This window comes from Vigna angularis, chromosome 2 (genome assembly GCF_016808095.1).
Source record: "Vigna angularis cultivar LongXiaoDou No.4 chromosome 2, ASM1680809v1, whole genome shotgun sequence".
Taxonomy (NCBI): domain Eukaryota; kingdom Viridiplantae; phylum Streptophyta; class Magnoliopsida; order Fabales; family Fabaceae; genus Vigna; species Vigna angularis.
Genome location: NC_068971.1, coordinates 4611489 through 4634113, shown reverse-complemented (window position 1 = coordinate 4634113; position 22625 = coordinate 4611489). Strand labels below are relative to the sequence as shown.

General features: G+C 28.6%; 1 protein-coding gene across 1 annotated transcript; it reads left to right on the top strand.

Annotated features, from left to right (window-relative positions):
• Window positions 1–18318: 18318 nt before the first annotated feature.
• Window positions 18319–20395, top strand: LOC108328014 (uncharacterized protein At3g28850). The gene has a single exon (XM_017561781.2). The coding sequence runs from the start codon at window positions 18950–18952 to the stop codon at window positions 20270–20272; it is 1323 nt and encodes a 440-aa protein (XP_017417270.1). The 5' UTR covers window positions 18319–18949; the 3' UTR covers window positions 20273–20395.
• The last annotated feature ends 2230 nt before the right edge of the window (window positions 20396–22625 follow it).

The window sequence follows — 22625 nt, the reverse complement described above, 5'->3', positions numbered from 1 at the left end:
TATAACTACAACTATCATGTCATTCGTTGTCAATTAAAACTATCATGTCATCCGTTGTCAATTAAAGAAATGACTTATCTTTTACATTTTTTATCAAATTGAACAAAGATAATTATCCATTATGAAAATATGTAGTCTTACTATTGATTAGAGGATGTAAACTTGATATTCATATATCACGGAGAATAGAATGTCCAAACCAATTCATTATTGTAGAGAACACGACAACAAAAGTCAATCCTAGTTATGAGGATTGGCAAGCCCAAGATCAAGTCATTCTAGAATGATGGATGAATTCTATGTCAATTGACATTGCAACTCAATTTTTATTATGAAACATGCAAACAACTTTAAGATGAAGCTCAAAGCCTTGTTGGTGCACACACCAGATCTAGAATCATTTATCTGAAATCTGAATTTCATAACACACGTAAAGGAGACATGAAGATGGAGCAATATCTTGGCAAGATGAAAAATCTTGTTGACAGATTAAAACTAACAAGTTCACCAATCTTTAACTTGATTTAGTGATTCAAACACTAAATGGTTTGAATTCTAATACAATCCAATGGTTGTTAAGCTACCTGACCAGATTAACATTTGTTGGGTTGAATTGCTACTCAATTGTATAACCTTTGAAAGTAGATTAGATCAACTCAATAATTTTAGCAACCTTAACCTGAATGTCTCTATAAACTTTGTTGCCAAGAAGAAGTTTAGAGGCAACAGATTTAGATCCCAAGGTGATTGGAGAGATTCTAATTCGAAGGCACGAGAGGCGATAGAGAAAAAGGTAGGATGTCAAAACCAATATGTCAAGTATGCACAAGGATTGCATATGTCAAAATACAATGTGAAAACATCATCTAGTGACTCATTCACATTCTTTGAAGCTTGTCGATTTGGAAAATTGCATATGTTGCCTTTCAAAATCTCTTTCTTACATGCTAATGAAATTTTAGATTTAATTCATACTAATGTTTGGGGTCCTGCCCCAATTTTGTCTCATTTAGATTCAAATATTATGTTTATTTTATTGATGATTTTAGTAGGTTCACATGAATTTTCCCCTTAAAGAAAAAAATCAGAAATTATATGTGCATTCACTCTTTTCAAAGCTATGGCTGAAAATCAGTTTAACAGAAAAATTAAAGTCTTTCAATGTAATGGAGGTAGTGAATTTAAACCTGTCCAAATGATTGCCTCGGAATTAGGATTTGTTTTTAGAATGTCTTGTCCATATACCTCTCAACAAAGCGACAGGGTTCAAAGAAAATACATACGTGTTGCTGAACTTGGCCTAACCCTGTTAGCACAAGCCAAAATTCCCCTACACTACTAGTGGGAAGCCTTCTCAACTAATGTTTATCTAACTAATATACTACCATCATCAATAAATCTGAACAAAAGTTCATACTCCCTAATTTACAAGAAAGAACCTGACTATGGAAACTTAAAACCTTTTGGTTGTGCTTGTAGTTTCAAAACCATGCAATCAAAATAAGCTGTAGTTTCATACAATTAAGTGTGTGTTTCTTGGAGAAACTCTTGTTTTCTGATATTCAAGAAAACAAAAGGTAGTGTCACGATTAAGCACTGAATCAGAATACAAATCTCTAGTTGATCTTGTTGTTGAAGTAGCTTGGATTAGATATATGCTGACAAAACTAAAACTATAAACGCTCAAAAAACCAATTTTGTGGTGTGAAAACCTAAGTGCCAAGTCAATTACTTCTAATCCAATCATGCATAGAGAGTCTAAACACATTGAGATAGTTGTGCACTACATACGTGATCAAGTCCTATAAAATGAAGTAACCATGGTTTATGTTCCTACTACTGATTAAATTGCAAACTATTTGACTAAACCTCTCACTCATACAAGATTCAACTTTCTAAGAAACAAACTTGGCATGACCATAGCACCACCCGTTTGAGAAGGGGAGTTAGACAAAATCAAACATTCAATCAAATATCCTATCATTTATGACTATTGATTTTGGCGATTCACAAGATTAAATTTCTTTTATGGTGTAATATTATAGTAATTAATGTAATTATTCATCAACATCCTATTTAGGAAAGTATTTGTCTGTATTACCATAATTATAGGATCTTAATTGTACATTACTACTTGTATTTAAACAACACATGATCAATGCAAATTGTGACATTCAATATCATTTTCTATATGATACCACTAACATAATAAGTTTGACATATTTTACTCGATTGTTGAGCCAGCTTAAAATAGGATCATATATTGTCAGTTATAATCACAATCAATATAGAATTTAGGTGACTTTAAATAAAGAAAAAATTAATAGGAATGTGGATTGGATCACACCAGATTGTAGTACTAGTGGCATTTCCTTATCTACATCCATAACATAGTGAGGAATTGCAACACATCTTCTCATTCTCTTCATTTATTATTGTTGATGAAAAGCCATACTTTGGAAATGAAGTATTTGTGGATCCATTTGCCTCTGCATCGGCATGCTAATGATGCATTGGGTAGTAATGCATAACATGAATCATTAATCAATCTAGCAAAGAACATATTTAAAAATTCCTAATAACGAACAAAATCAATTAGGCAAGGGATTTTTCTCTTCCAAATACTTATCCTAATCGTGGAGGAGCAAACTCATTGGCAACGGCGCAACGGGGTTGGAAAAGTGGCACTAGTGGCAAGACAATATAGAGGCAAACGACACAAATGTGGACAACACAACAAATGTGCACTGTTGTTGCATCACACAAAAAGGGACACAGTTTAGTTAGAGACCTAAATCACGAACTAAGGAGTCGCGGAGAGAACAAGTGTTGTAACATTGAAATGAAGGTATTGTCGACACAATGCAACTAAAACCTGGGCTAAGAAATACCCACACCTACAACGACACGAAAAAGAGAAAGAATAAGTAAAAAACTACAACAAAATAGTCAGAAAGTAAACGAGGAGTTAGAGGGGAAGACAAGAAACAATGTAGTGGCAATTGGAAACACTACAAAAAAAATGTTATTTAGTGGAGTTTTTTTTTTCAATTTTTGAGAGTTTTTTAAATCTCCACATTTATCGTTGCCACAATCAATTTACATAGATTTTTTATGCCTCCTAGTATTGAATTAATATTGCAGAGATCTTTTTGTGCAGGGTTTTAATCTCTTTTATTAATGATAATTATTTTGTGAAGGTTTGAAACTTGATGACTTAAGATAAAGTACATTGACAATTAAAATATAAATATAAAAAAAAAAAGTTACATAACATTCAGGAAACATCGTAAGATTGACTAAAAAAATCTAACATGATAAAAAACAAATATACTACTAAAAAACAGCATCATCTTACTTCCGTTTCAACTTTCAAACCAATATATGTTGGACTCATTGATTTTGTTGAGTTTTCTTATATTTTTACCATTTAGTAAGTACTTCCAACCGTGTTCGTGAACTCCAGTAATTTTTTCTCGAAACATTTGTTAATGCAAACCTGTAATAAAGCCAGCAAACAAGTAATAAAAAACCACTATAAAATAAAAGAAAATATGTGATTTATAACATTTTTTAGTGGTGCTTTCCTTTTTCATGACAGTAATTAGCCAATAACTCATTTCCTTCAATATCACAAAGACAATTTTAACCATAGAAAACATGTACAAACTCATCACAGTTGAATTTAATCTTATAAAAAGTGGCACAACATTTTCACCATAGAATTCAGACCATAAGAGTATTCACTTGAATCATTTCACAATTAATTTTGCTTTGACTAATGGGCAACTTCCTCCTCAAGGATTGCCTGCCTTCATCCATTATGGTAACAGTTTCAAACAAAAATAATTCTTAAACCAAACATAAGGAAAGAATGTGATAACAATTGATACATATTGAGTTGAATTATTAAGTAATTTTAAATATATATATATATATATATATATATATATAATAAACTAATTTATAAAATAAGATTTATACCTATATTATAAAAATCTAATATTTCTGAGTAAAAAAAAGTAGATGTTCACAAACCAGCATGACATATTTTCTTATGTAATAGCAGCACTCTGAAGCAGTGATTATGGTATTAACTTTGGCAGAGATGGTAGCAGAAAGGTGTATTTGGATGCAAAAAAGCTTGACAGAATAAAAAGTCTGTTACGTAAAAGTGTGAATCTTTAAGCATAAACTGAAATGAATGATATCTTTTTCAGATGCAATGAAGTCCTGAATGAGCAGTTTTAGGATGATGAGAGAAGAAGGGTATTCAGATTTGATATTAAATGTAGAAGAAATTGTTTGGGATAAGATAGGGTGTGTGGTTTATCCATTGATGAAGAAATGATAGCTTTCAGTTTTCCAATCACATATGCATCATTTGCAATCACAAAGTCACATAGATTTCTGTGCAAGTGTGATGATGGTGGGAGGATGGGGCACGCAGTGGGCATCATTAGCTATGGCCCCATCTTCTTTGAGTAAGCTGCAAACATGTCAGTCTTTCTTCTCTTCTATCCTAAAAATTAACTTATCAAAAAATTGTTCTCAATCTTTATCACATGTTTTCCTGCTCCCATGTGTCTCTGCTTCCCTCTCATCACACTTCCTTTCTTATTTCATCTGTCTTCTAAAGTACAAACATTTCTAAACTAAACCACTATGTCAAGATTATTATATTTAGGTTTTAAATTTCATATTTTATTATACTTAATTAAGTCTTTATTTTTTTTATAAAAATCCAGTCTAATTTCATATATTTTTTTTAAATGTTTTAATATGATCGTTAAATTGATGCTAAAATCATTTGAAAAGTTTATCTCATGTAAAAATGAGTTAACTTCTAATTTCGAATCTGTGAAATTTTTTTTCCCACCTTCCATCTGTTCCCATCACTTCTTCCACCTCTGTTTGAATAAAGAGGGAGGAAATTGGTGAGAGAAAAACAAAACAAAATAAAATCAAAGAAATTTTAAAGTAAAAGATAATCTAAATTTTGATATTTTTTAAAAGACACATAAAAACTTACATTAAGTAGATTTTTTCTTCTATAGCTTCTTTTACATCTTTATTCCTACCACTAGACCTGCATACATTTTAATTTTTCAACTAGATCGTGTTATTTTAAATGCTGTTATTTATTTATTTTTGTTTGAAAAATTATCATTTTTTATTTATAAAAGTATATAAATAAATATTTAATACTATTATGAAGTTTGTTTTAAAAAATATAAAAATAAAAATTTAGAATTGTAAAATATCAAATTTTTAATTGAAATTTATAAAATGGAAAAAGTATTAAAATTTATTAAAATATTATTTAGAAAATTATAAAAATAGAAGTTGGAGCTTTTCTATGTAATTTTTTTTTTAATTTTAAGAAGTTTGAGTATTATAAAATTTTATTTTTTAATAAATATTTTGAAATGTATATCTTATTATTGAAAATGATTAAATATAGGTTTAAAATTTTTATAGATAAATGTAAATTCTTATTATTTAAAAATTAGTTACGAGTAAAAAATTAAAAGAATAAAAATTAAAATATTTAAATTAGATAAATTTTTTAAGTTATTGGTTATTTAAATTAAAGTTAATAAATATTCAAAGTCAGAAAAACAAATTTTGACTTTTGAAACAAAGTGATGTTATCTTTATAAATATTTCAGAGAATTATATTAGAAAAGAAAATTCATGTGCTATGTAAAAAAACATATAATTCTAAAGAAAAAACATTTTATATTTAAATAATTAAATAAAAAACCACTAAATCTATAACATCCCAATTCTTTTAAAACTATTACTAAGATGCTATAAAACTGATAAACAAAATTATATTTGTCTCTTACTTATAGATATATTATTAATACCCTTATCTAAAATAAAATAACCATAATAATAACTATATTTATAAGAATTAAACTTAATCACTAAACAATTAAGAAAACGTTCTACAACATCATTATCCTCCACCGAAAATACTTCAATAGATATATCTACTCTCACCAATAAGTTATCATCACACAAGAAACAAATAGCACACCAAGAACGACAAGAGAGATAATAGGATGAGTTAATGTTCAAAAGAAAACTTCATAAACAATTTAATACATCACATATTAGTTCAACGTTGAAACATTCTATAACTCATAAACATATAATCATTTGACTTTAGACTCAATTATCCGGATACAATGCTTTGACATAAACTTTAATGAAGGCTTGCACCCATACTAATATTTATACTCTACATATTTACAAACAAGGGTAACTCGATGTACTATTCATCAAGTTAATCTTTCACTCCTAAAACTCAAAAGTCTAGGATAAATATTTCCCGTCATTCTCTCTATCATCTTATTTATCTTTATACGAGTTGAATGGTAGATAGAATATCAAGATATCCCATTTTAGAAATTTGTCTGTCAAGCATTCACAAAAATTGTCTCAAACACAAAATATCTCCTTGAGATTCTTCTCACATTACATATTATTCTTACTTACTGTTGGAAGTCCCACATCGACTAGAGATAAAGGCCATCAAGAACAGACGACGACGTGAGTAGAATTCAAATACATGTAATTCATAAACCAACTTCAATATTTACAATTCAACTCAATAGGCCAAAATTCATTAGACAACCCAAATACCCAACTTAAATGTCATACAATCATACAACCCAATTACCCAACTTAAATGTCATATAAACATTATTAAAATTTGACTATCAATTAAAATAAAAGTAAGTAGCTTCCTTTATTGACAAGCGATCAAACAATTCTAGAAGTCCTATAACATATGCAAAGGTAAGGAAATTCTATTTATTACTATGAAGAATATAAACATCAAAATGGTATATTGTTAGAAACAAAGTATAAAAGGTCTATTATATGTCTTTGTTTTTTAGTTTCAAGAAATCCACCATGAGGCTAATGTAACCATGTTTTCTTCTTCAATTATATAAACCAGAACAGTCACAGGCGTTTTACTAACATTTAAATTAATATATTTACTTAATTAAATCTTTCAACAATGAATTAGAATTATTAAAATTATGTACGGAAAAGGTTTATGATTATCTGGAGACATCAGTTGCCAATCAAACGAACTAGTCCATTTGGTTCTTTATCAAGTGGATTAGACAAAAAATTGTTATGGAATCGAAATATTCACATAAAAACTTTCACAAAGACAGAATTAGGATTTATCTATTGACTTTAAATTTAAATGTTTTGAAGAATATAGTTTAAATAGACAAGTGTGGAATCGAAATAAGAATATACGTTGAAAGAAAAACAAACGAATCATTAAATATTTAATTATAAAAATATATAATTGAATAGCTACGCAAGTTGTTTTAAATTATTATGTATACATAAGTAAAATATTTAACAGTGTTTTAAACATGTGAATTATGTATACATGAGTAAAATATTTAATAGTATTTTAAACATGTGAGTTAAAACAGGAAATTTTAAATTTAAGGGACTGAAAAGAAACTTATCTAAAATTTGAGAAATTAAAAATATATTTTAATTAACGATTCTGCTTCTTATACGGTAAAAATTAAGATGATTCACATGTTTTTTTAAGTTAAAGAAGAACTCTGAAGTCATTTCTCATAAAAGAATATAAGAATTACACAATCTAAAAAATTTTCTTATGAAAAAATAGTTTCCAGAATACACAATTTGAAAATAATATTTCGTCTTAAAAAGTTAAAAAAAAAAAATCTTTAGGATTATATGATTGAGAAGTGAAAAATGACTAAAAGTATACGGAAACTTTTTTTCATGCAAAATTTGATTTTTAGATTGTAAAATTTGTAAGTAAATTAATTTTCAGATTGTATAATTAAAAAATAAAATAAAATGCTTTTTAATTATAAAATCTAGAAAAAAAAAAACATTTATACCAAAAGATAATTTTCAAATTGCACTGTATAATATATGAAGAAAGAATAGTGCCGAGAGAAACTTTTTTTCTATATCACCTTATACAATTTTGGGTTTCATAATATCTTTTATTTCCGTTCATCCCTCAGGGTTACTCCAGATTGCTTCCTACACCATCATATTTTCTAGAAATTTCAAAATTAATCTTTATACTCCAGATCGATTAACGGATATGTTCACATATATTTAAGCTTTATGTTTTTTTAGTTTTTAGTTAATTAATTTATTGTATTAATAATAATTATTTAATTAAATTAAATAAAATTAATTTGATTTAAAATATATTATAATAATTTATAAATTAATTAAAATATAATATTTAAATAAACTAAAAATTAAAAAAAAAAACTTAAATTCGGACAACCGTTGATTATAATTAATTAAAAAAATTTATAATTTAATTAAATTAATAATAATTATTTAATTAAATAAAATAAATTAATTTATTATGTAATTATATATAAATTAATTTTAGTTAATAAAATAATTATTATTAATTTAATTTATATATTATTATTTAATTAATTATTTAAATATTTTTTATATAATTACTTAAACGATCTGTTAATGTTTTTTTTTTAATTTTTAGTTTATTAGTTTATTGTATTTTAAATTAATATATAAATATTATTAATTTATTTTTTAAATTTATCACATAATTATATATAAAGTAATTTTATTTTATTTAATAAAATAATTATTACTAATTTAATTTATGTATTATTATTTAATTATTTATTTAAATATTTTTTATATAATTACTTAAACGAATGTGGTCATATCCGTTAAGGATTTTTTTTAGTTTTTAGTTTATCAATTTATTGTGTTTTAAATTAATATCTAAATATTATTTAAATTTTTTTATATTTTAAATTAATTTATAAAGTATTTAAATTTTTTTATAATATATTTTGTAAATAAAAAATATTATTGAAATAAAAATCTAAAATAAAAATAATAAATTAAAATATATAAAAAAAGTTAAAATATGTAAGTGGATGTCAACATTTATTCATGAATGTCTACATCTGTTAAAGATGAAACGAATAATGACATCTATTTTATAGCAAGAATAAATTAGGTATGAGGTGGTGCAGAGAATATTTGGTGGTGGTGGAAGGAGCAACGCTCTCCGTCATTTTGTCCTTCAATGTCCAAGATGTTCCTTATTTTGGGGTGGGCTCATGAGTCAGATTATCCTTTATGGCCCAAACTTGTTTTAAGTATTTCCTGCTTGGATGCTACTTTCTACACCCCATAAAATATTTAATCTCCATTCAACCTCTCAATTAAATAATATTAAAAATCCTAACTATTTAATTTTTCTTCTTCCATGAGCGTCACACCTCCCCTTCCAGACCACCATCACCTCTCTATTTCAAAATCATAATCACCTCCCTCATCTCCAAATCACCATTTTTCTTATTTTTTTTCTATCATACTGCATTATATAAACCCTGCAATGTAATAATAAAAATGTAAAAGTGAATTGTTTATTGTTGTTTTTTGAATTGTTATAATCAAATTATTCAATCCTTTGATGAGTTTTTTTTCTAAGGTTTTCTATATTTCTTCTGCATTCTTGTATTTGTAGAATTTTTCCATGGTGAGTGCTGATGAGATGATATATCTAGTTCAAGCATTATATTTTACTTTTTTATTCTCATCTTTAGTTCAAAAGTTAAAGTCTTTTCCAACTTGCACATTGTCAATTGTATGTACAGGAATATATGATTCATATATCATAGCATCTCAAGCAAGATTATTAATTGATTCAAGAAAGATTTTCATTTTAATTTTTCAAAGTGAATAATTTTCTCCAACAAGTGCTTATGGATGCTCCTTCAGCAAATGCTTGAGAGATATTATCCATAGCGGGATCTTTTATTCCAATAATTTTTTAATAACCAACTATGATACTAATTGTTAAAATAGTTGCAACTAATATTTCAAGAGAAGAAGTGAATTGGTTTTTTAATAAATTTGAATCCTTTTAATCTATAAAATTGGTTTCAAAATCTTAAATCAATTAACATATGGTAAAATACTTAGCTTTTGAAACCTTTACCATTATCAAGATATTAAATGATGATGAAAGAAAGAATAAGAAACACAAGTTTTATATTGGTTCAATTTTTTAAGAATCTACGTTTAGTTTCTAGTAACCTTACCTAGAATTCTACTAAAATATTAAAGAGTTAGGAAGACAAGATTCACCTATGTAAAACCTATACTCTAAATATATAAAAACTTGAAATATATTTTAAGATTTTCAACCAAGATAATGTTACACACAATTATCCTACACAATGAAGGAAATATAGAAGAACAACTAATAAAATATATGAAACCAATATACTTATATATGTGCATATTTGACATCTCAATGCTAAGTTAAGCAAGAAAACCTTATAACCAATATCCAATCTTTTTTTAATCTTGATGAAAACTTGAAAATTCATGTTAATCTTTCCAAAAACTCTTAGATATTTTTTTCTCTTATTTTTTATTTTAAAAATCATAGTTAAGAATTAAAAGAAAGTTACCTTTTATAGACAAATTTATTTACTAATGATATTAATCAATTATGAAAATAACGTAATTAATTAATGTTCTTCAGCTTTGAAAACTTGTAATGTGTTCTTTTTTAATCAACTGGATGAGTAAGCTAATCGATTAATACAAATCAATAATATATATATAATTTAAAATGAATCATTTTCATGTGAAAACTAATTTTAATTGATTATGTTTTGATTAATTTGATTTTAAGAAATTTTAGCTTAGCTTACAACATTTCTAGACTCAACAAGCAACTAATATACGTTAACAATTATTCTATCAACCAAATATGATTTAATACTAACTATCACATATTTGTATTATTTTTTTCTCTAGACATCATAAAAAACAACAATTTTTTTGACATATTAACAAGAAGAGACTCGTATATTCCATTAGACAAAAAAATGTTGAACTAGTCCTCATTTTCTCGAATTTAAGGCTACGGAAATAATGCTAATAATTAAAATATTTATGAATATCTTATATTTATAATACTTTGCAGTCTACATTTTGTACATAAAATAATGAAAGGGCGTGTTTATAAAAATAAAAAATGAATGCATATGTTCATAAGAATGAAGTGCATCAATCTTGGGCAGAATTTCAGGTGTTAGTGGACAAGATGAAGACATAGATGATGGAAGTGTCCCTCTTTTCCACCAATAATGAACAAACTTCCAAATCACTTTTTCTCTTCATTCAATAATCAATATCTTAATAGCTATACACCATATCACCTAGGAAGTGGAGTGCATGATTTATCAATGTAGCAAGACCCAGACAAACATGCCATCCAAGAATTAAAATCCACTAAGCTAACCATGAAATTTTTAACTATATCATCTTTCCCTTTTATCTTCGCACTAAATCATATATTTTAATCACCATACTTCCTTAAATTAATTAAGATGGCTTAAACAAAGACATAATGTCTTTATTTATATATATTATAGGGAATTAATTACACACAAATGCATTTTATTCTGCCTAATCTCCGCGTGTCTTTCTAAGTTTTGACAAAACGTTGCAGCCAAAGAAGGAAAACTGTATCTTCTCGTTGATATTCTTGCAATGTAATTATAAAAGTTTATTATAACAATTTCTTAATTATAAAAGAAGAATCGTAACATGCATTTCCTAATGTTGTTTTTACAAGAGAAGAAAGAGATATCGTATTCTTCTATTTCTAAAACTTATATCCTATAATTCGCCAGCTAGCAAGCAATACGAAGTAGTACTACACAAAATCTTTAATAGTTTTTAATTAATAGAATATTCAGAATTTTATGGAATACAAAACTGTCAATCAATAAGAAAGAAAAATCAAAGCAATTAGAGGATCGTTGAAAAATTGTAATTATTCAAGTACGATCGATTGCTTAATTAGAGTAATGTATATCATACGTATGCCCTCACGTCTTGTTTGTATTTACAGAGCCAAAAGAGGGTGTGTGGAAAAGCTCGGAAAAACAAGCCTGAAAAAGTACAAAATTGGAAGAAAAAACACCATAAATTTTTCTTTTTGAATTAAAAATGCAAAATTATATAATTAATTATGTTTTTTATATAATTAATAATATTATAGATATTATTAAAATATTTAGACATAATTAATAATTATGTCACATAATTAGTTTCTCATAAACATTTTACGTATATTTCATGTCAAATAATTTATTAATATTTACATTTTTATTATCATAATAACAAAAAAGCATATTAAAATAATAAAATAAAATAATTAATAATGTAAACCATCTTAATGTAATCAATATATATATATATATATATATATATATATATATATATATATATATATATATATATATATATATATATATATATATATAAACATATGCACATAAATTATCTACACTTTCAACGTATCTTAACTTCTCATTTCTGAATATTTTCATCTACAACAACACATGTTTTGTAACACGTGATCATAATAAATGGAAACAGCAATCTAAGAAAATAGGATAAGTTAACATATTTAAAAAAAATATATAACCATTTGTGAAACAAACATTTTAAAAGATCATACCTTCTCATATCTCATTCCAACAAATACACCATATCATTCAATATACAGAGATCACTGTTAATAATATATTCTACTTTCAAAAAAGATATATTTTACTTTCAAAAGATTTATCCATTGAACTTCACTCAAATTCTATACATGTTATACTATCTTTCATTCATATAACATGTTTGAAATTATTCTCTTTTACATCGATTCAAGTTATGAAAACCTCCATTGAATCCCACAACCTAAATACAAACCATATAATATAGTATTTTTTCTTTAGTAACTATATTTACATATCACATATGTATCAATCAAACAATATTGGTAAATTACGACAAACATCCTGACTTAACTAAATCACACACATACACACCATAATTTTGATATCTAAAAATATTTTCATCTCACTGTGTGAGCTCACAAGCTTGCCCAACAAGATGAAGATGAGAGTTTTCAAAACTCTAGCTTAAACCAACAATGTATCTCAATTACTCAATGAGCTACCCCATGGTGGTACACTCATCCAACGAGTCTTGACTCACTCAACAACCATAAAATTATTATCAAATTATTTTCACTCAACCAGAAAATTAATAAGCTCAATAAACAAGTACTAGAAGCAAATTCAAATAATTTCACTCAATGAGAGACTCGCTCAATGATCCAACCATTCTGAGTTCTATGGATTTTTCATAAAATATTTTCACTTAGTGAGGGTTTCACTCGCTTATGACATAAGTTTTTTTAACAAAGCTCACCCAACAAGTTAAACGACTTGATGAGCTTTCTAAATTTAAAATTTTGTCACTTTCACTCAATAATTGATGGATTCATCAAAGATGTTTGCATAATTTAAAAGACTTGATATATATATATATATATATATATATATATATATATATATATATATATATATATATATATATATATATATATATATATATATCAATTTAATTTATTGGTTCAATATAGTGTTTTTATTTCTTTTACAAGTCATAAAAAAAATACAATTGAGTCCAACCTATAATATAATGAGTTAGTTTAATCAAACTAATATACATATCTTCAATTTATTTCTCAATCACGTATAATCATTCAACTCAATATACCATGTTAATGTTCAACAAAAATCAATCATCACAACTATACACATTCTATCACAAATTTCATCAACACCGTAATATCATATAATATAATAATCAATCAATAAAAATAACTAATTTCTTTAACTTGTAGTGAATTTCTAACTCAATTATGTTAACATTAGCTCTTACATAATATCCTACCTGTACATAAAAAAATCATATCAATTATTTAAATATATTTTTATAATTCTAGTTAATCAAAATCATTTTAAATATTTTTAAGTCGTATACAAAAGTTTATAATAATTAAAGAACAAAAATAACTAGTTTATTTAGCCTACAATGAATATGTGACTCAACTATATTTCAAGAACACTAGTTCTCACGTAATATCTACATAAAAAACTTATATCAATTATATAAATATATCCTAATAATTCTATTCAATAAAAATCATTTTGAACCTTTTTAAACCGTATACAAAAATCTTCCAACATATGCAAAACTTTTAAAAATTAACATAAAAATGTGTAAAAATGAATTTACTCAAAATAAAAATTTTATCGACTAGGACTATAATGGACCCTTAAATTCAGAAGTTAGTGGAAGTCAGGTGTCAATGAAAGGGTTCAAAATTTTAGAAAGTGGAAGACTGGTGCCTGCAGGAAAGTGGACCGACCGGTTTGTGCAGGAGGTATATAAGTTGAAATTTTGAAATTTGGTCCCACTTTCTGCATGCACCCTTCTTCTCCAAATTTCTGGACCTTCCATTTTATCCTCCTTCTCTCTACAATATCCATCTTCTCTCTACGATTTATCATCATTTTCTTCTTCCGATCATCATTCAGGCAACGCTTGAGTATTCCTGGTGCCAAGAGCAACACTTTGCACCGATCAAGTTGTGGTTTAAGCTGGTGAGTACTTCTCTTCTTAGACCGTTCGTTTTCTGTCACATGCAAACCCAAATTCTGGTTGCATGAGTTTATCATCTCATTCTGAGTATTTCTGGTCTTTTGTTTGGTTTAGTTTCATAAAGTGTGACCGTAGAATTCTAAGATTTCTGGTAGTGGTAAGCCATATCCTGCATCGTTGAGCGTTCGACTACGTTTAGAGGTAAGAGAAACTTATATAATTTGATTATAATTCTCTATTTTGATTGGTTGTATGTTTGAATGATGTTTTGTTTGGTTATTCGATGGATGTGAAATATTGGTGTTACTGCATGTTCGTCTGAAGGTGTTGATGATTAATAAATGGTGTGAACTGGGTAGGAATATGGCTTGATCATAAGTCTGCAGTATTCTGCAGAATTATTACTTGTAGCCGAGGGCCATTCGTGACCATTCGATTTTTGTTATATGTGTTCGGTCTTAACTAAGTTCTTCTTTAGTAGAACTTCAGTTAATAACTGATCGGTCTTGTATTATCTATAATAGATTACAGTGTTCGGTCTAAGCATAATGTTACATTTTCATTTAGTAGTCATCCTAGATAAGATATTCAATATAGTTCAAGTTTTCAATATGATAAATATTCTCAGTTTGTAAGCAATGTTCCATTATTTTAGTGATTGGTCTTGTTAGTGCTCGGTATTGTACTGACACTCGGTCTTAGTAGTTCTCGGTTTTGTACTAGCATTCGGTTTCTTAGTATGTTCGGCTAATATGAGTAAGTATTTATTTACAAAACGTTCGATTATATTATCAATGTTCAGTCCCAGCCCAAAAGTGTTCGGCCTAGACCCATAGTATTTTGTCCAACCCATAAGTATTCGGTTTAAGCTTGTAGGTTTCAGTTTAAGCCCTTAGGCTTCATCAATACTTATTATGATTTTCAGTTAAGTCTAAAATATACGTATTCTTTAGTATTCGGTACATTCTTAGAAGTTCTGTCTAGTAAAATAACGTTCTGTAGTAACTGTTGAGTAACCACTAAACGTCCAAATATTACCACGAGTGTTCGGCTTATGAGGAGTCTTATCTAGAATGGACCGTTCGGTCATGTTCTGTGTATAAGTGGAAGACCGCTCGGTCTTACACTAAGTGTCCAGATGTGTTAGTCTAGAAAGTATTCAAAACGTTTGGTCTTGTCTTTGGGGGAATGTTATTGTTCAGTTTTGGTTTCTGATGGGATCTGTTTGTATTGGTTCGGTTTGATTGTATTATATAAATGGAATGGTATGGAAATGAAAGAGTATTCCAGGGAGGAATATCTCATGAGTGGTTATTGAATGGTAGAGTATGAATGTGGTTATGCTTAGCTGACGGTTATCCTGATATTCTGTGATTACTCATTCTCAAGTAGAGAGAAGTAAGTCATGTGTGAGAATGGCAGGAGGTTCTAGTCCATAAGGTGAGCTTGGACGGAACGGACTAATCTCGGGTGGCAGCTGTTGAGGGCATCCCAGCTATTACATCACCCGGGTGCAAAAACGTCGTAGCTACACAGAATTCATACAGTCCGGACAGTCGGAGTAAAGTGGTCTGTCATTGCATGCTTTGACGTGTAATTTTGATTGGAAGTGCATGATTGGATGTTACATGATTTTATATTGAATTATGTTAGATTTATGTGAAGTATAGGTTTTACTAAATTAATTAAATTACATAAGCTTACCCTATTTTCTGTCTTGTCTGTTTTGTCCGTTCGGTCATTATTTCTGTTGCAATGATCATCCTATGGATGTGAGCAGAAGGAGAAGAGTTGCTGGAAGAGGCCCTGGAAGAAGTGGAAGTGAAAGCTGAACCATAAGACCGTTCGGTCATTAAGATTGGTCTTATTTTGTATAATCGATCGGTATTAGTGTAGTTTTGGTAATTTTTCGGTCTAGACTGTGCTTTTGAAAAATCTTAAATTCTATAGTATTTTCGTAAGGTCGTTCGGCCATAACTGTACTTCTTATTCTCAGAACTGAACTATAATATTGTTATCTGTGGATATTTTAGATATGGTTTTATACTATATTTTTGGAATGTTACAAATACTGTATATGTCGAGTCTTGTCATATGCTATGATATTCAAATATGAGTATATAATATCCATAATTTATTTAAGAACTTTAATTTTGATAATAATGCTTTTTACTTTGTAAAATTCATAAGTTTTTTGTTTTTGTTTTTAAATTAAAATTTTATATGTGACAAGCAATTTTTTTATTTTATCCAAATAATACAGGGAATTTTCACCAATCCGAAAATGAAAAAAAAAAAGAGAACAAAAATTTGAAGTTGAAATCCCAAACAGATTAGCGAATACATAATAAATTATTTATTGACACTCATCAGTACTCCCTGGATAATGTTTGTTAAATGATCCCAAGGATATCCTCTTCATTGAAATATCCTGTTTAATTATCTTTAACATGCGTTAATTTGAGTCTAGATTTTCATTTTAACAAATAAATTAAATTAAATGCTATATTTATTTCACCAAGAATAAAAAAATTCCTATGAAAATAAATAAGTCACCAAAAAACTATTACTTAAGGATTAAGGCGAAGTTGAAACATCATTGTCAATCTAGCGTAGGTGATCCTGCTCAGCAGCAGAAATTTTGCACGCGCCAAAACACTTTTTTCTATCACGCGCCAAAACATAAATTATTTGTTGAAAAATTTGTATGGCTAAATATTATTTAGTTCTAAACATTCATCCGGAATTAAAATTAGTTTATGTTTGAAATTTTAATATATTTTAATATAAAAGTTTGATATTTGGGTTAAAATTATTATATTTATTTATTTTTAAAATTTAAAGAGTAAAATATATTAAAATTTCATAAAAAATTTATAATTTCGTGATATGTTTAACTTAATTTTTTTATATTTTTCTTGAAATTATACATTATATAATTGTATAAGGTAGTGTCAAATTTATTAAATATTAAATAATTAACTAATATTGGAAAGAAGAAATCTAGTATAATTAGAAAAAAAGACTAACATGTAATTCATCCAACATTTTTTTCTAAAATCCTTATTCTTGTTGCATTGAGTGACATAAATGCTCCACACAATAATTAAGATTGAAAAACATAGCTAAACATATTTCAAAAAATAGATAAGAAAGTTATTTAGTGAGATAACTATTACCATATCAATCTAACGTTTACAAAAGAAAAAATTAACTCTACCTAAAAAAATATTGAAAGACATAATTCTAATAAACTAATTTAATCTAACTTAAATCAAAAGTTGTTTAAAAAACTTATGCTAGTAATACAAATAATTAGCGTTAATCAAATACAATATAAACTAAGAATCATATATCTAGTTTTCATAATATTTTTTATAATAAATTTATATATTTATTAATAATAATAAGTTTAAATGAAAAATTATTTGAGAAAATTCTATAAAAGTCATGTTAATAAAAAATTAAATTAAGAATCATGAATATAATTTTTAAATTTTTACACTGATAATAAAGCATATATAAAAATATTTTTATAATAAAAGTTAATTTACTTTAATATATTAAGCCAATATAAGCTGTGAAAATAGTTTAACGCTATAGAACGTGCGAGTGGTGGTGGGAAAACTCTTGACACCTCGCGGTAACTGTATCTGAATAAATTCACCATTCATGGTAATTGAACAATAACGAAGAAAAATAAGTTTTTGTTTTATAACATAACAACGTGTAAATGAGGTTAGAATTATTGTTTCTGTGGATATTAAGAAAGAGAATAAGGGAGGTTCAAACAATGATCCTTGCCCTCACCCATTTACATTTTGTCTACAGATTTTTCTTTCTTTTCTTTTTTCTGTAAAAGAAAGAAAGGCCTTCGTATTGCATCGTATATATCCATATAAACTGAAGCTGCGTCCCTCAAATGTTGCAACTTTCTTTCTTGGTTCTCATTTTATCTATTTATCTCTCTAGAATTCTAGAGAGAGAAAGGGGAGAGATCAAAGTAGTGCAGCAGTTCAATTGATGAATGAAAGATTGATTATCCACCTCTCCTTTTGAGTTTCCAATTCATGCTTCCATTTCCCCTCTCTTTTCTCTTTCTGGGATTTTTCTCCCTCCCATCAATTTGATACTCGTTTTCACATTGAAACAGTTGTAGAAAAAAGTTATGTTTTTCTTGTTTCTTTTCTTGGTCTTAAATGTTGCAGTCAACATGGTCATGAGCACCAGAAGAATATGAACGAAGTGGGGTTTGCTAGGAGCTATGTTCGTTGGATGGATGACTGACACAACATTTTTCCAGAATTGTAATCATCTTAGGAGGGTATAAGTTAAAAATAACACAATTAAAGAAACAATTTCACCTTGTGAATTTGTTCTCTTTAAGGGTCACATGGGTTGCGCGAGTTCAAAGCAAAAGCGATGTCGGTGCTGCAATGCTCCGAGAAGCTACCCAATGCACGTCCATCACCCACCTCAAGCAGAAGGCGATAGCTACCATGTTGTGGCACTCACTTCCACAACACTGGGCACTCTCAAACTCAATTCCCCTGCTTCAACTCAAAATTTTACTGGGAATTGTGATCACGATTTCAATATTTCCAATGGGAAGGTTAGTAACACAAAAAGTTTAAGGTTTGATAACGAAAGGTTTGTCCAAAGGCTGGAGGAGAAAGAGAAGAGTTCAGTATCTGAGAAAGAGAGAAAAGATGAGTTCTCAATAGGGCTAATTGAGGCTAAGACTTGGTCCAGCATGATTGAGCAAAAGTTGCCAACAGTTTTTCCAAAGACCCCAATTAGAACACCGCCCGGTGAGCCTGAGACAATCAACACATGGGAACTCATGGAAGACCTTGAAGACACCACCAATTTCCGGTCGCCGAGTCACTACCGGAGCTTCTCTTTTGATGCCAATGGTGACAATGTTGATGAGGGAGATGTGGATGTTGATCCACCCAAAATGAGTGTCGTTGCTTCTCCAAAACCCATTTGGCTTCTGATGACTGAGGAGGAATCAAGACTGAACTCTGCAATCTCAGATTTTGATCCTGAATTGATTTCCTCATTCAGGAAGTCCTTCCAACATCTCTCTCCGGATAGCCCCTTCCATCTTCGACCGGCGTCGAGTGATGAAGAGATGCAAGGGACTAAAAGGGGGTCCTCATTTACGGATGATGTTAATGTCGGTGAACCATGCGGAAAGTACAAGGTGGTGGTGTTGTACTTCACCAGCTTACGCGGCGTGCGAAAGACTTACGAGGATTGCTGCCAAGTGAGAATGATTCTCAAGGGATTGGGAGTGAAGGTGGATGAGAGAGATGTATCCATGCACTCAAGGTTCAAGGAAGAGCTTAGAGAGCTATTGGGTGATGGGTATGGTGGTTTAGTATTGCCAAGGGTGTTTCTAGGGGACAACTACATTGGTGGAACAGAGGAAATTCAGAGGTTGCATGAAGACGGGAGACTCGAGAAGCTTTTGGGTTGTTGTGAGAAGATTGAGGACAGTGTCGGAGGTGATGGAGGGGGAGTGTGTGAGGGTTGTGGGGATATAAGGTTTGTTCCCTGTGAAACCTGTTCTGGAAGTTGTAAAATTTACTATGAAGGAGATGAAGATGAAGAAGAATATGTTCATGGTGAGTTGGGAGAGTGTGGATTCCAGCGTTGCCCTGATTGCAATGAAAATGGACTAATTCGTTGCCCCATGTGTTGCTGTTAGTTTCAAAGGTACTGAAATCCAAATTTTGAGTTTTATTCTTCAGGGCATTTTGCACTTTGTCAGATTTTCTTGTAAAGTCAAGTATTTTATAAGCAGTGGAAATGAACAACGTGTTATAAATCAGTGTAGTTTGAAATATAGTATATATATATATATATATATATATATATATATATATATATATATATATATATATATATATATACACTGTTTTCGTTTTTCCTTCTGTACAGAATTTGCCTCCTTGCAAAATCCATAAGAAATGCAAGAGAGAATTATAAAGCAAAGCTATGTAGTTGTTATCTTCTGCAGATGCAATGTTTGAGAGTTAATGCGTTGGGGTCTTTGAAGCATTTTAAGCCAAGAGTTGAACCTGCCGTAAGCCAATTGCATAATGCATTTTGAGGATGTGGGGTTTATGAGCTCCATGCAATATCATACTTGTAATATTTTTGTTATCAAATATTGACCAAAATCCATCGTTAGCACATCTTTTGTAGTCCGGGAACCATTTTTTAAAGTTTCAAATAGTTTATTCATTCTTTGCTCTGTTTTCTTCTATTTTGAAGTGATCGTTTTCCAAGCACCGTTGCACGTTTCCTATGTTACATATAAAGTCAAGCTAAGTGGGGCATAAAACAACGTAGTGGGTGGACATAGCCTAGGTCAACCCAGATACAGACTTTTTTAATCGAGTCAAATCATGTTTCTTTGGATGGAAAAGCACTATATTTAAATGCGCAGTATCCTTTTATAAAATAATGATATACTCTTTCAAAAAGAGTACTTTTACCCTTTCAAGCTGCATATCTTTTGTACTTCTCAACCAAATCAGCCATTGCTTTGAATTGTGGTGATCAATTCAAGAAAATGACATCGTATGGTGCTGCCATTTAGAAAAGAATGCAGCGCTAAACAACGTCTGAATCGTACAAATGATATGTGCCAAAGAAGCAAAACCTTATTTTCCTTACCTACTGTGTCCTTTTTTCTTTATCAACTTCATATATGTTAATGCCAATCAATGAGCCTTGATGCAAGAAAATACCAATAAGCTACATGCCCCCTTGCTGTCCAATCAAGATCACCAATGGTTAGATGAAATTCAGTGCTGAAATTGTCTGGTAAACCTCTTACTAAACCTTGTACCTATCATCATCTTGCTTGTTGGATGCTACTCTTCATGTTCTTCATTACTTAAAGCATGCATCAAGTTCCTTTTTAGTAGCCAAAAGCACAACACAATTCAAAGCTTTTAGGGACTCCAGTTGGATTGAATGCCTTTATTCCCCATGCTTTGTTACCATTTTCTCTATTTACCTTACCAACTTTTTCATTTCTACGCATTCTAAAAAACGTACACCACTTATCGTAATTCTCCCTTTTCCTTTCCCATTATAGGTCTAATTTCTCTCTATGATAAAAACTACAAATACTTTTTTGTTATTCTCTTTAGGCATATTTTTCCTCTCTTTTTTTCTATAGCAACATACTCCATACGTTTATTTTTAGTCTCCACCGACGACGAGGTTCATGTTACTTTTTTATTTTTTCTCTTTACTTTAGCATTCACCAAACAAACTTAAAGTATATTTCGAAACTGCGCATCTATTGTGTAGACATTAATTAATTTAGCATTCACCAAACATTAATAAAATTCTTGAAAGCCTGTATTTGATGCTTTAGTAAAAAAAAATTCATAAGTTTATTTTATAATGAGCTATTAAAGTTCATAATGCTTAGACACGCTAAATATACTTTAAGTTTCTATGACTTGTTTTATACTCTTGTAATAAAGTGGTGTGAAGTTTGAATTAAATTATCGCAAATATACTTGATATCAAAGAAAGTGAAAGAGTTATATATGTTGTAAAAAAATTTATATAATATTATCCTTTTATTCTCCATAAACAATTTTTTTATTATCTTTAGATAACAGTAATAGTTTTTATCTGATTTTAAGGTTTTTCCATTATATTTTGTATTGATGGCTTTTATCTTATTTTTTTAATTGGTGGATAATTTTTGGAAATAAAAACGTGTATGTTCTTCATAAAGGTTTTTCATCACTAATACACATGCCAAGGGTTAGAGACATGGTACATTAACCCATCATTTTTTTATTTTAAATTAAAATATGAAATAGTTTACAAAATAACTTGTTTATTTTATTTAGTTGTTTGAATTATGCAAATATACAATTGTATTTTTATTTAAATCAATAATATTTACAAACTAATTTAAATTGCTAATTTTAAAGGAGTAATTTACACGTAATAATCTTTTTAATTTATTAATTAGAGACATAATTAACCAATATTAAAAACTTAAAATATTTACAGGATCAAATATT

What these genes read in the sequence shown, in the direction of transcription:
- LOC108328014 (XM_017561781.2), top strand. Translation starts at nt 18,950, where the DNA reads ATGGGTTGCGCGAGTTCAAAGCAAAAGCGATGTCGGTGCTGCAATGCT.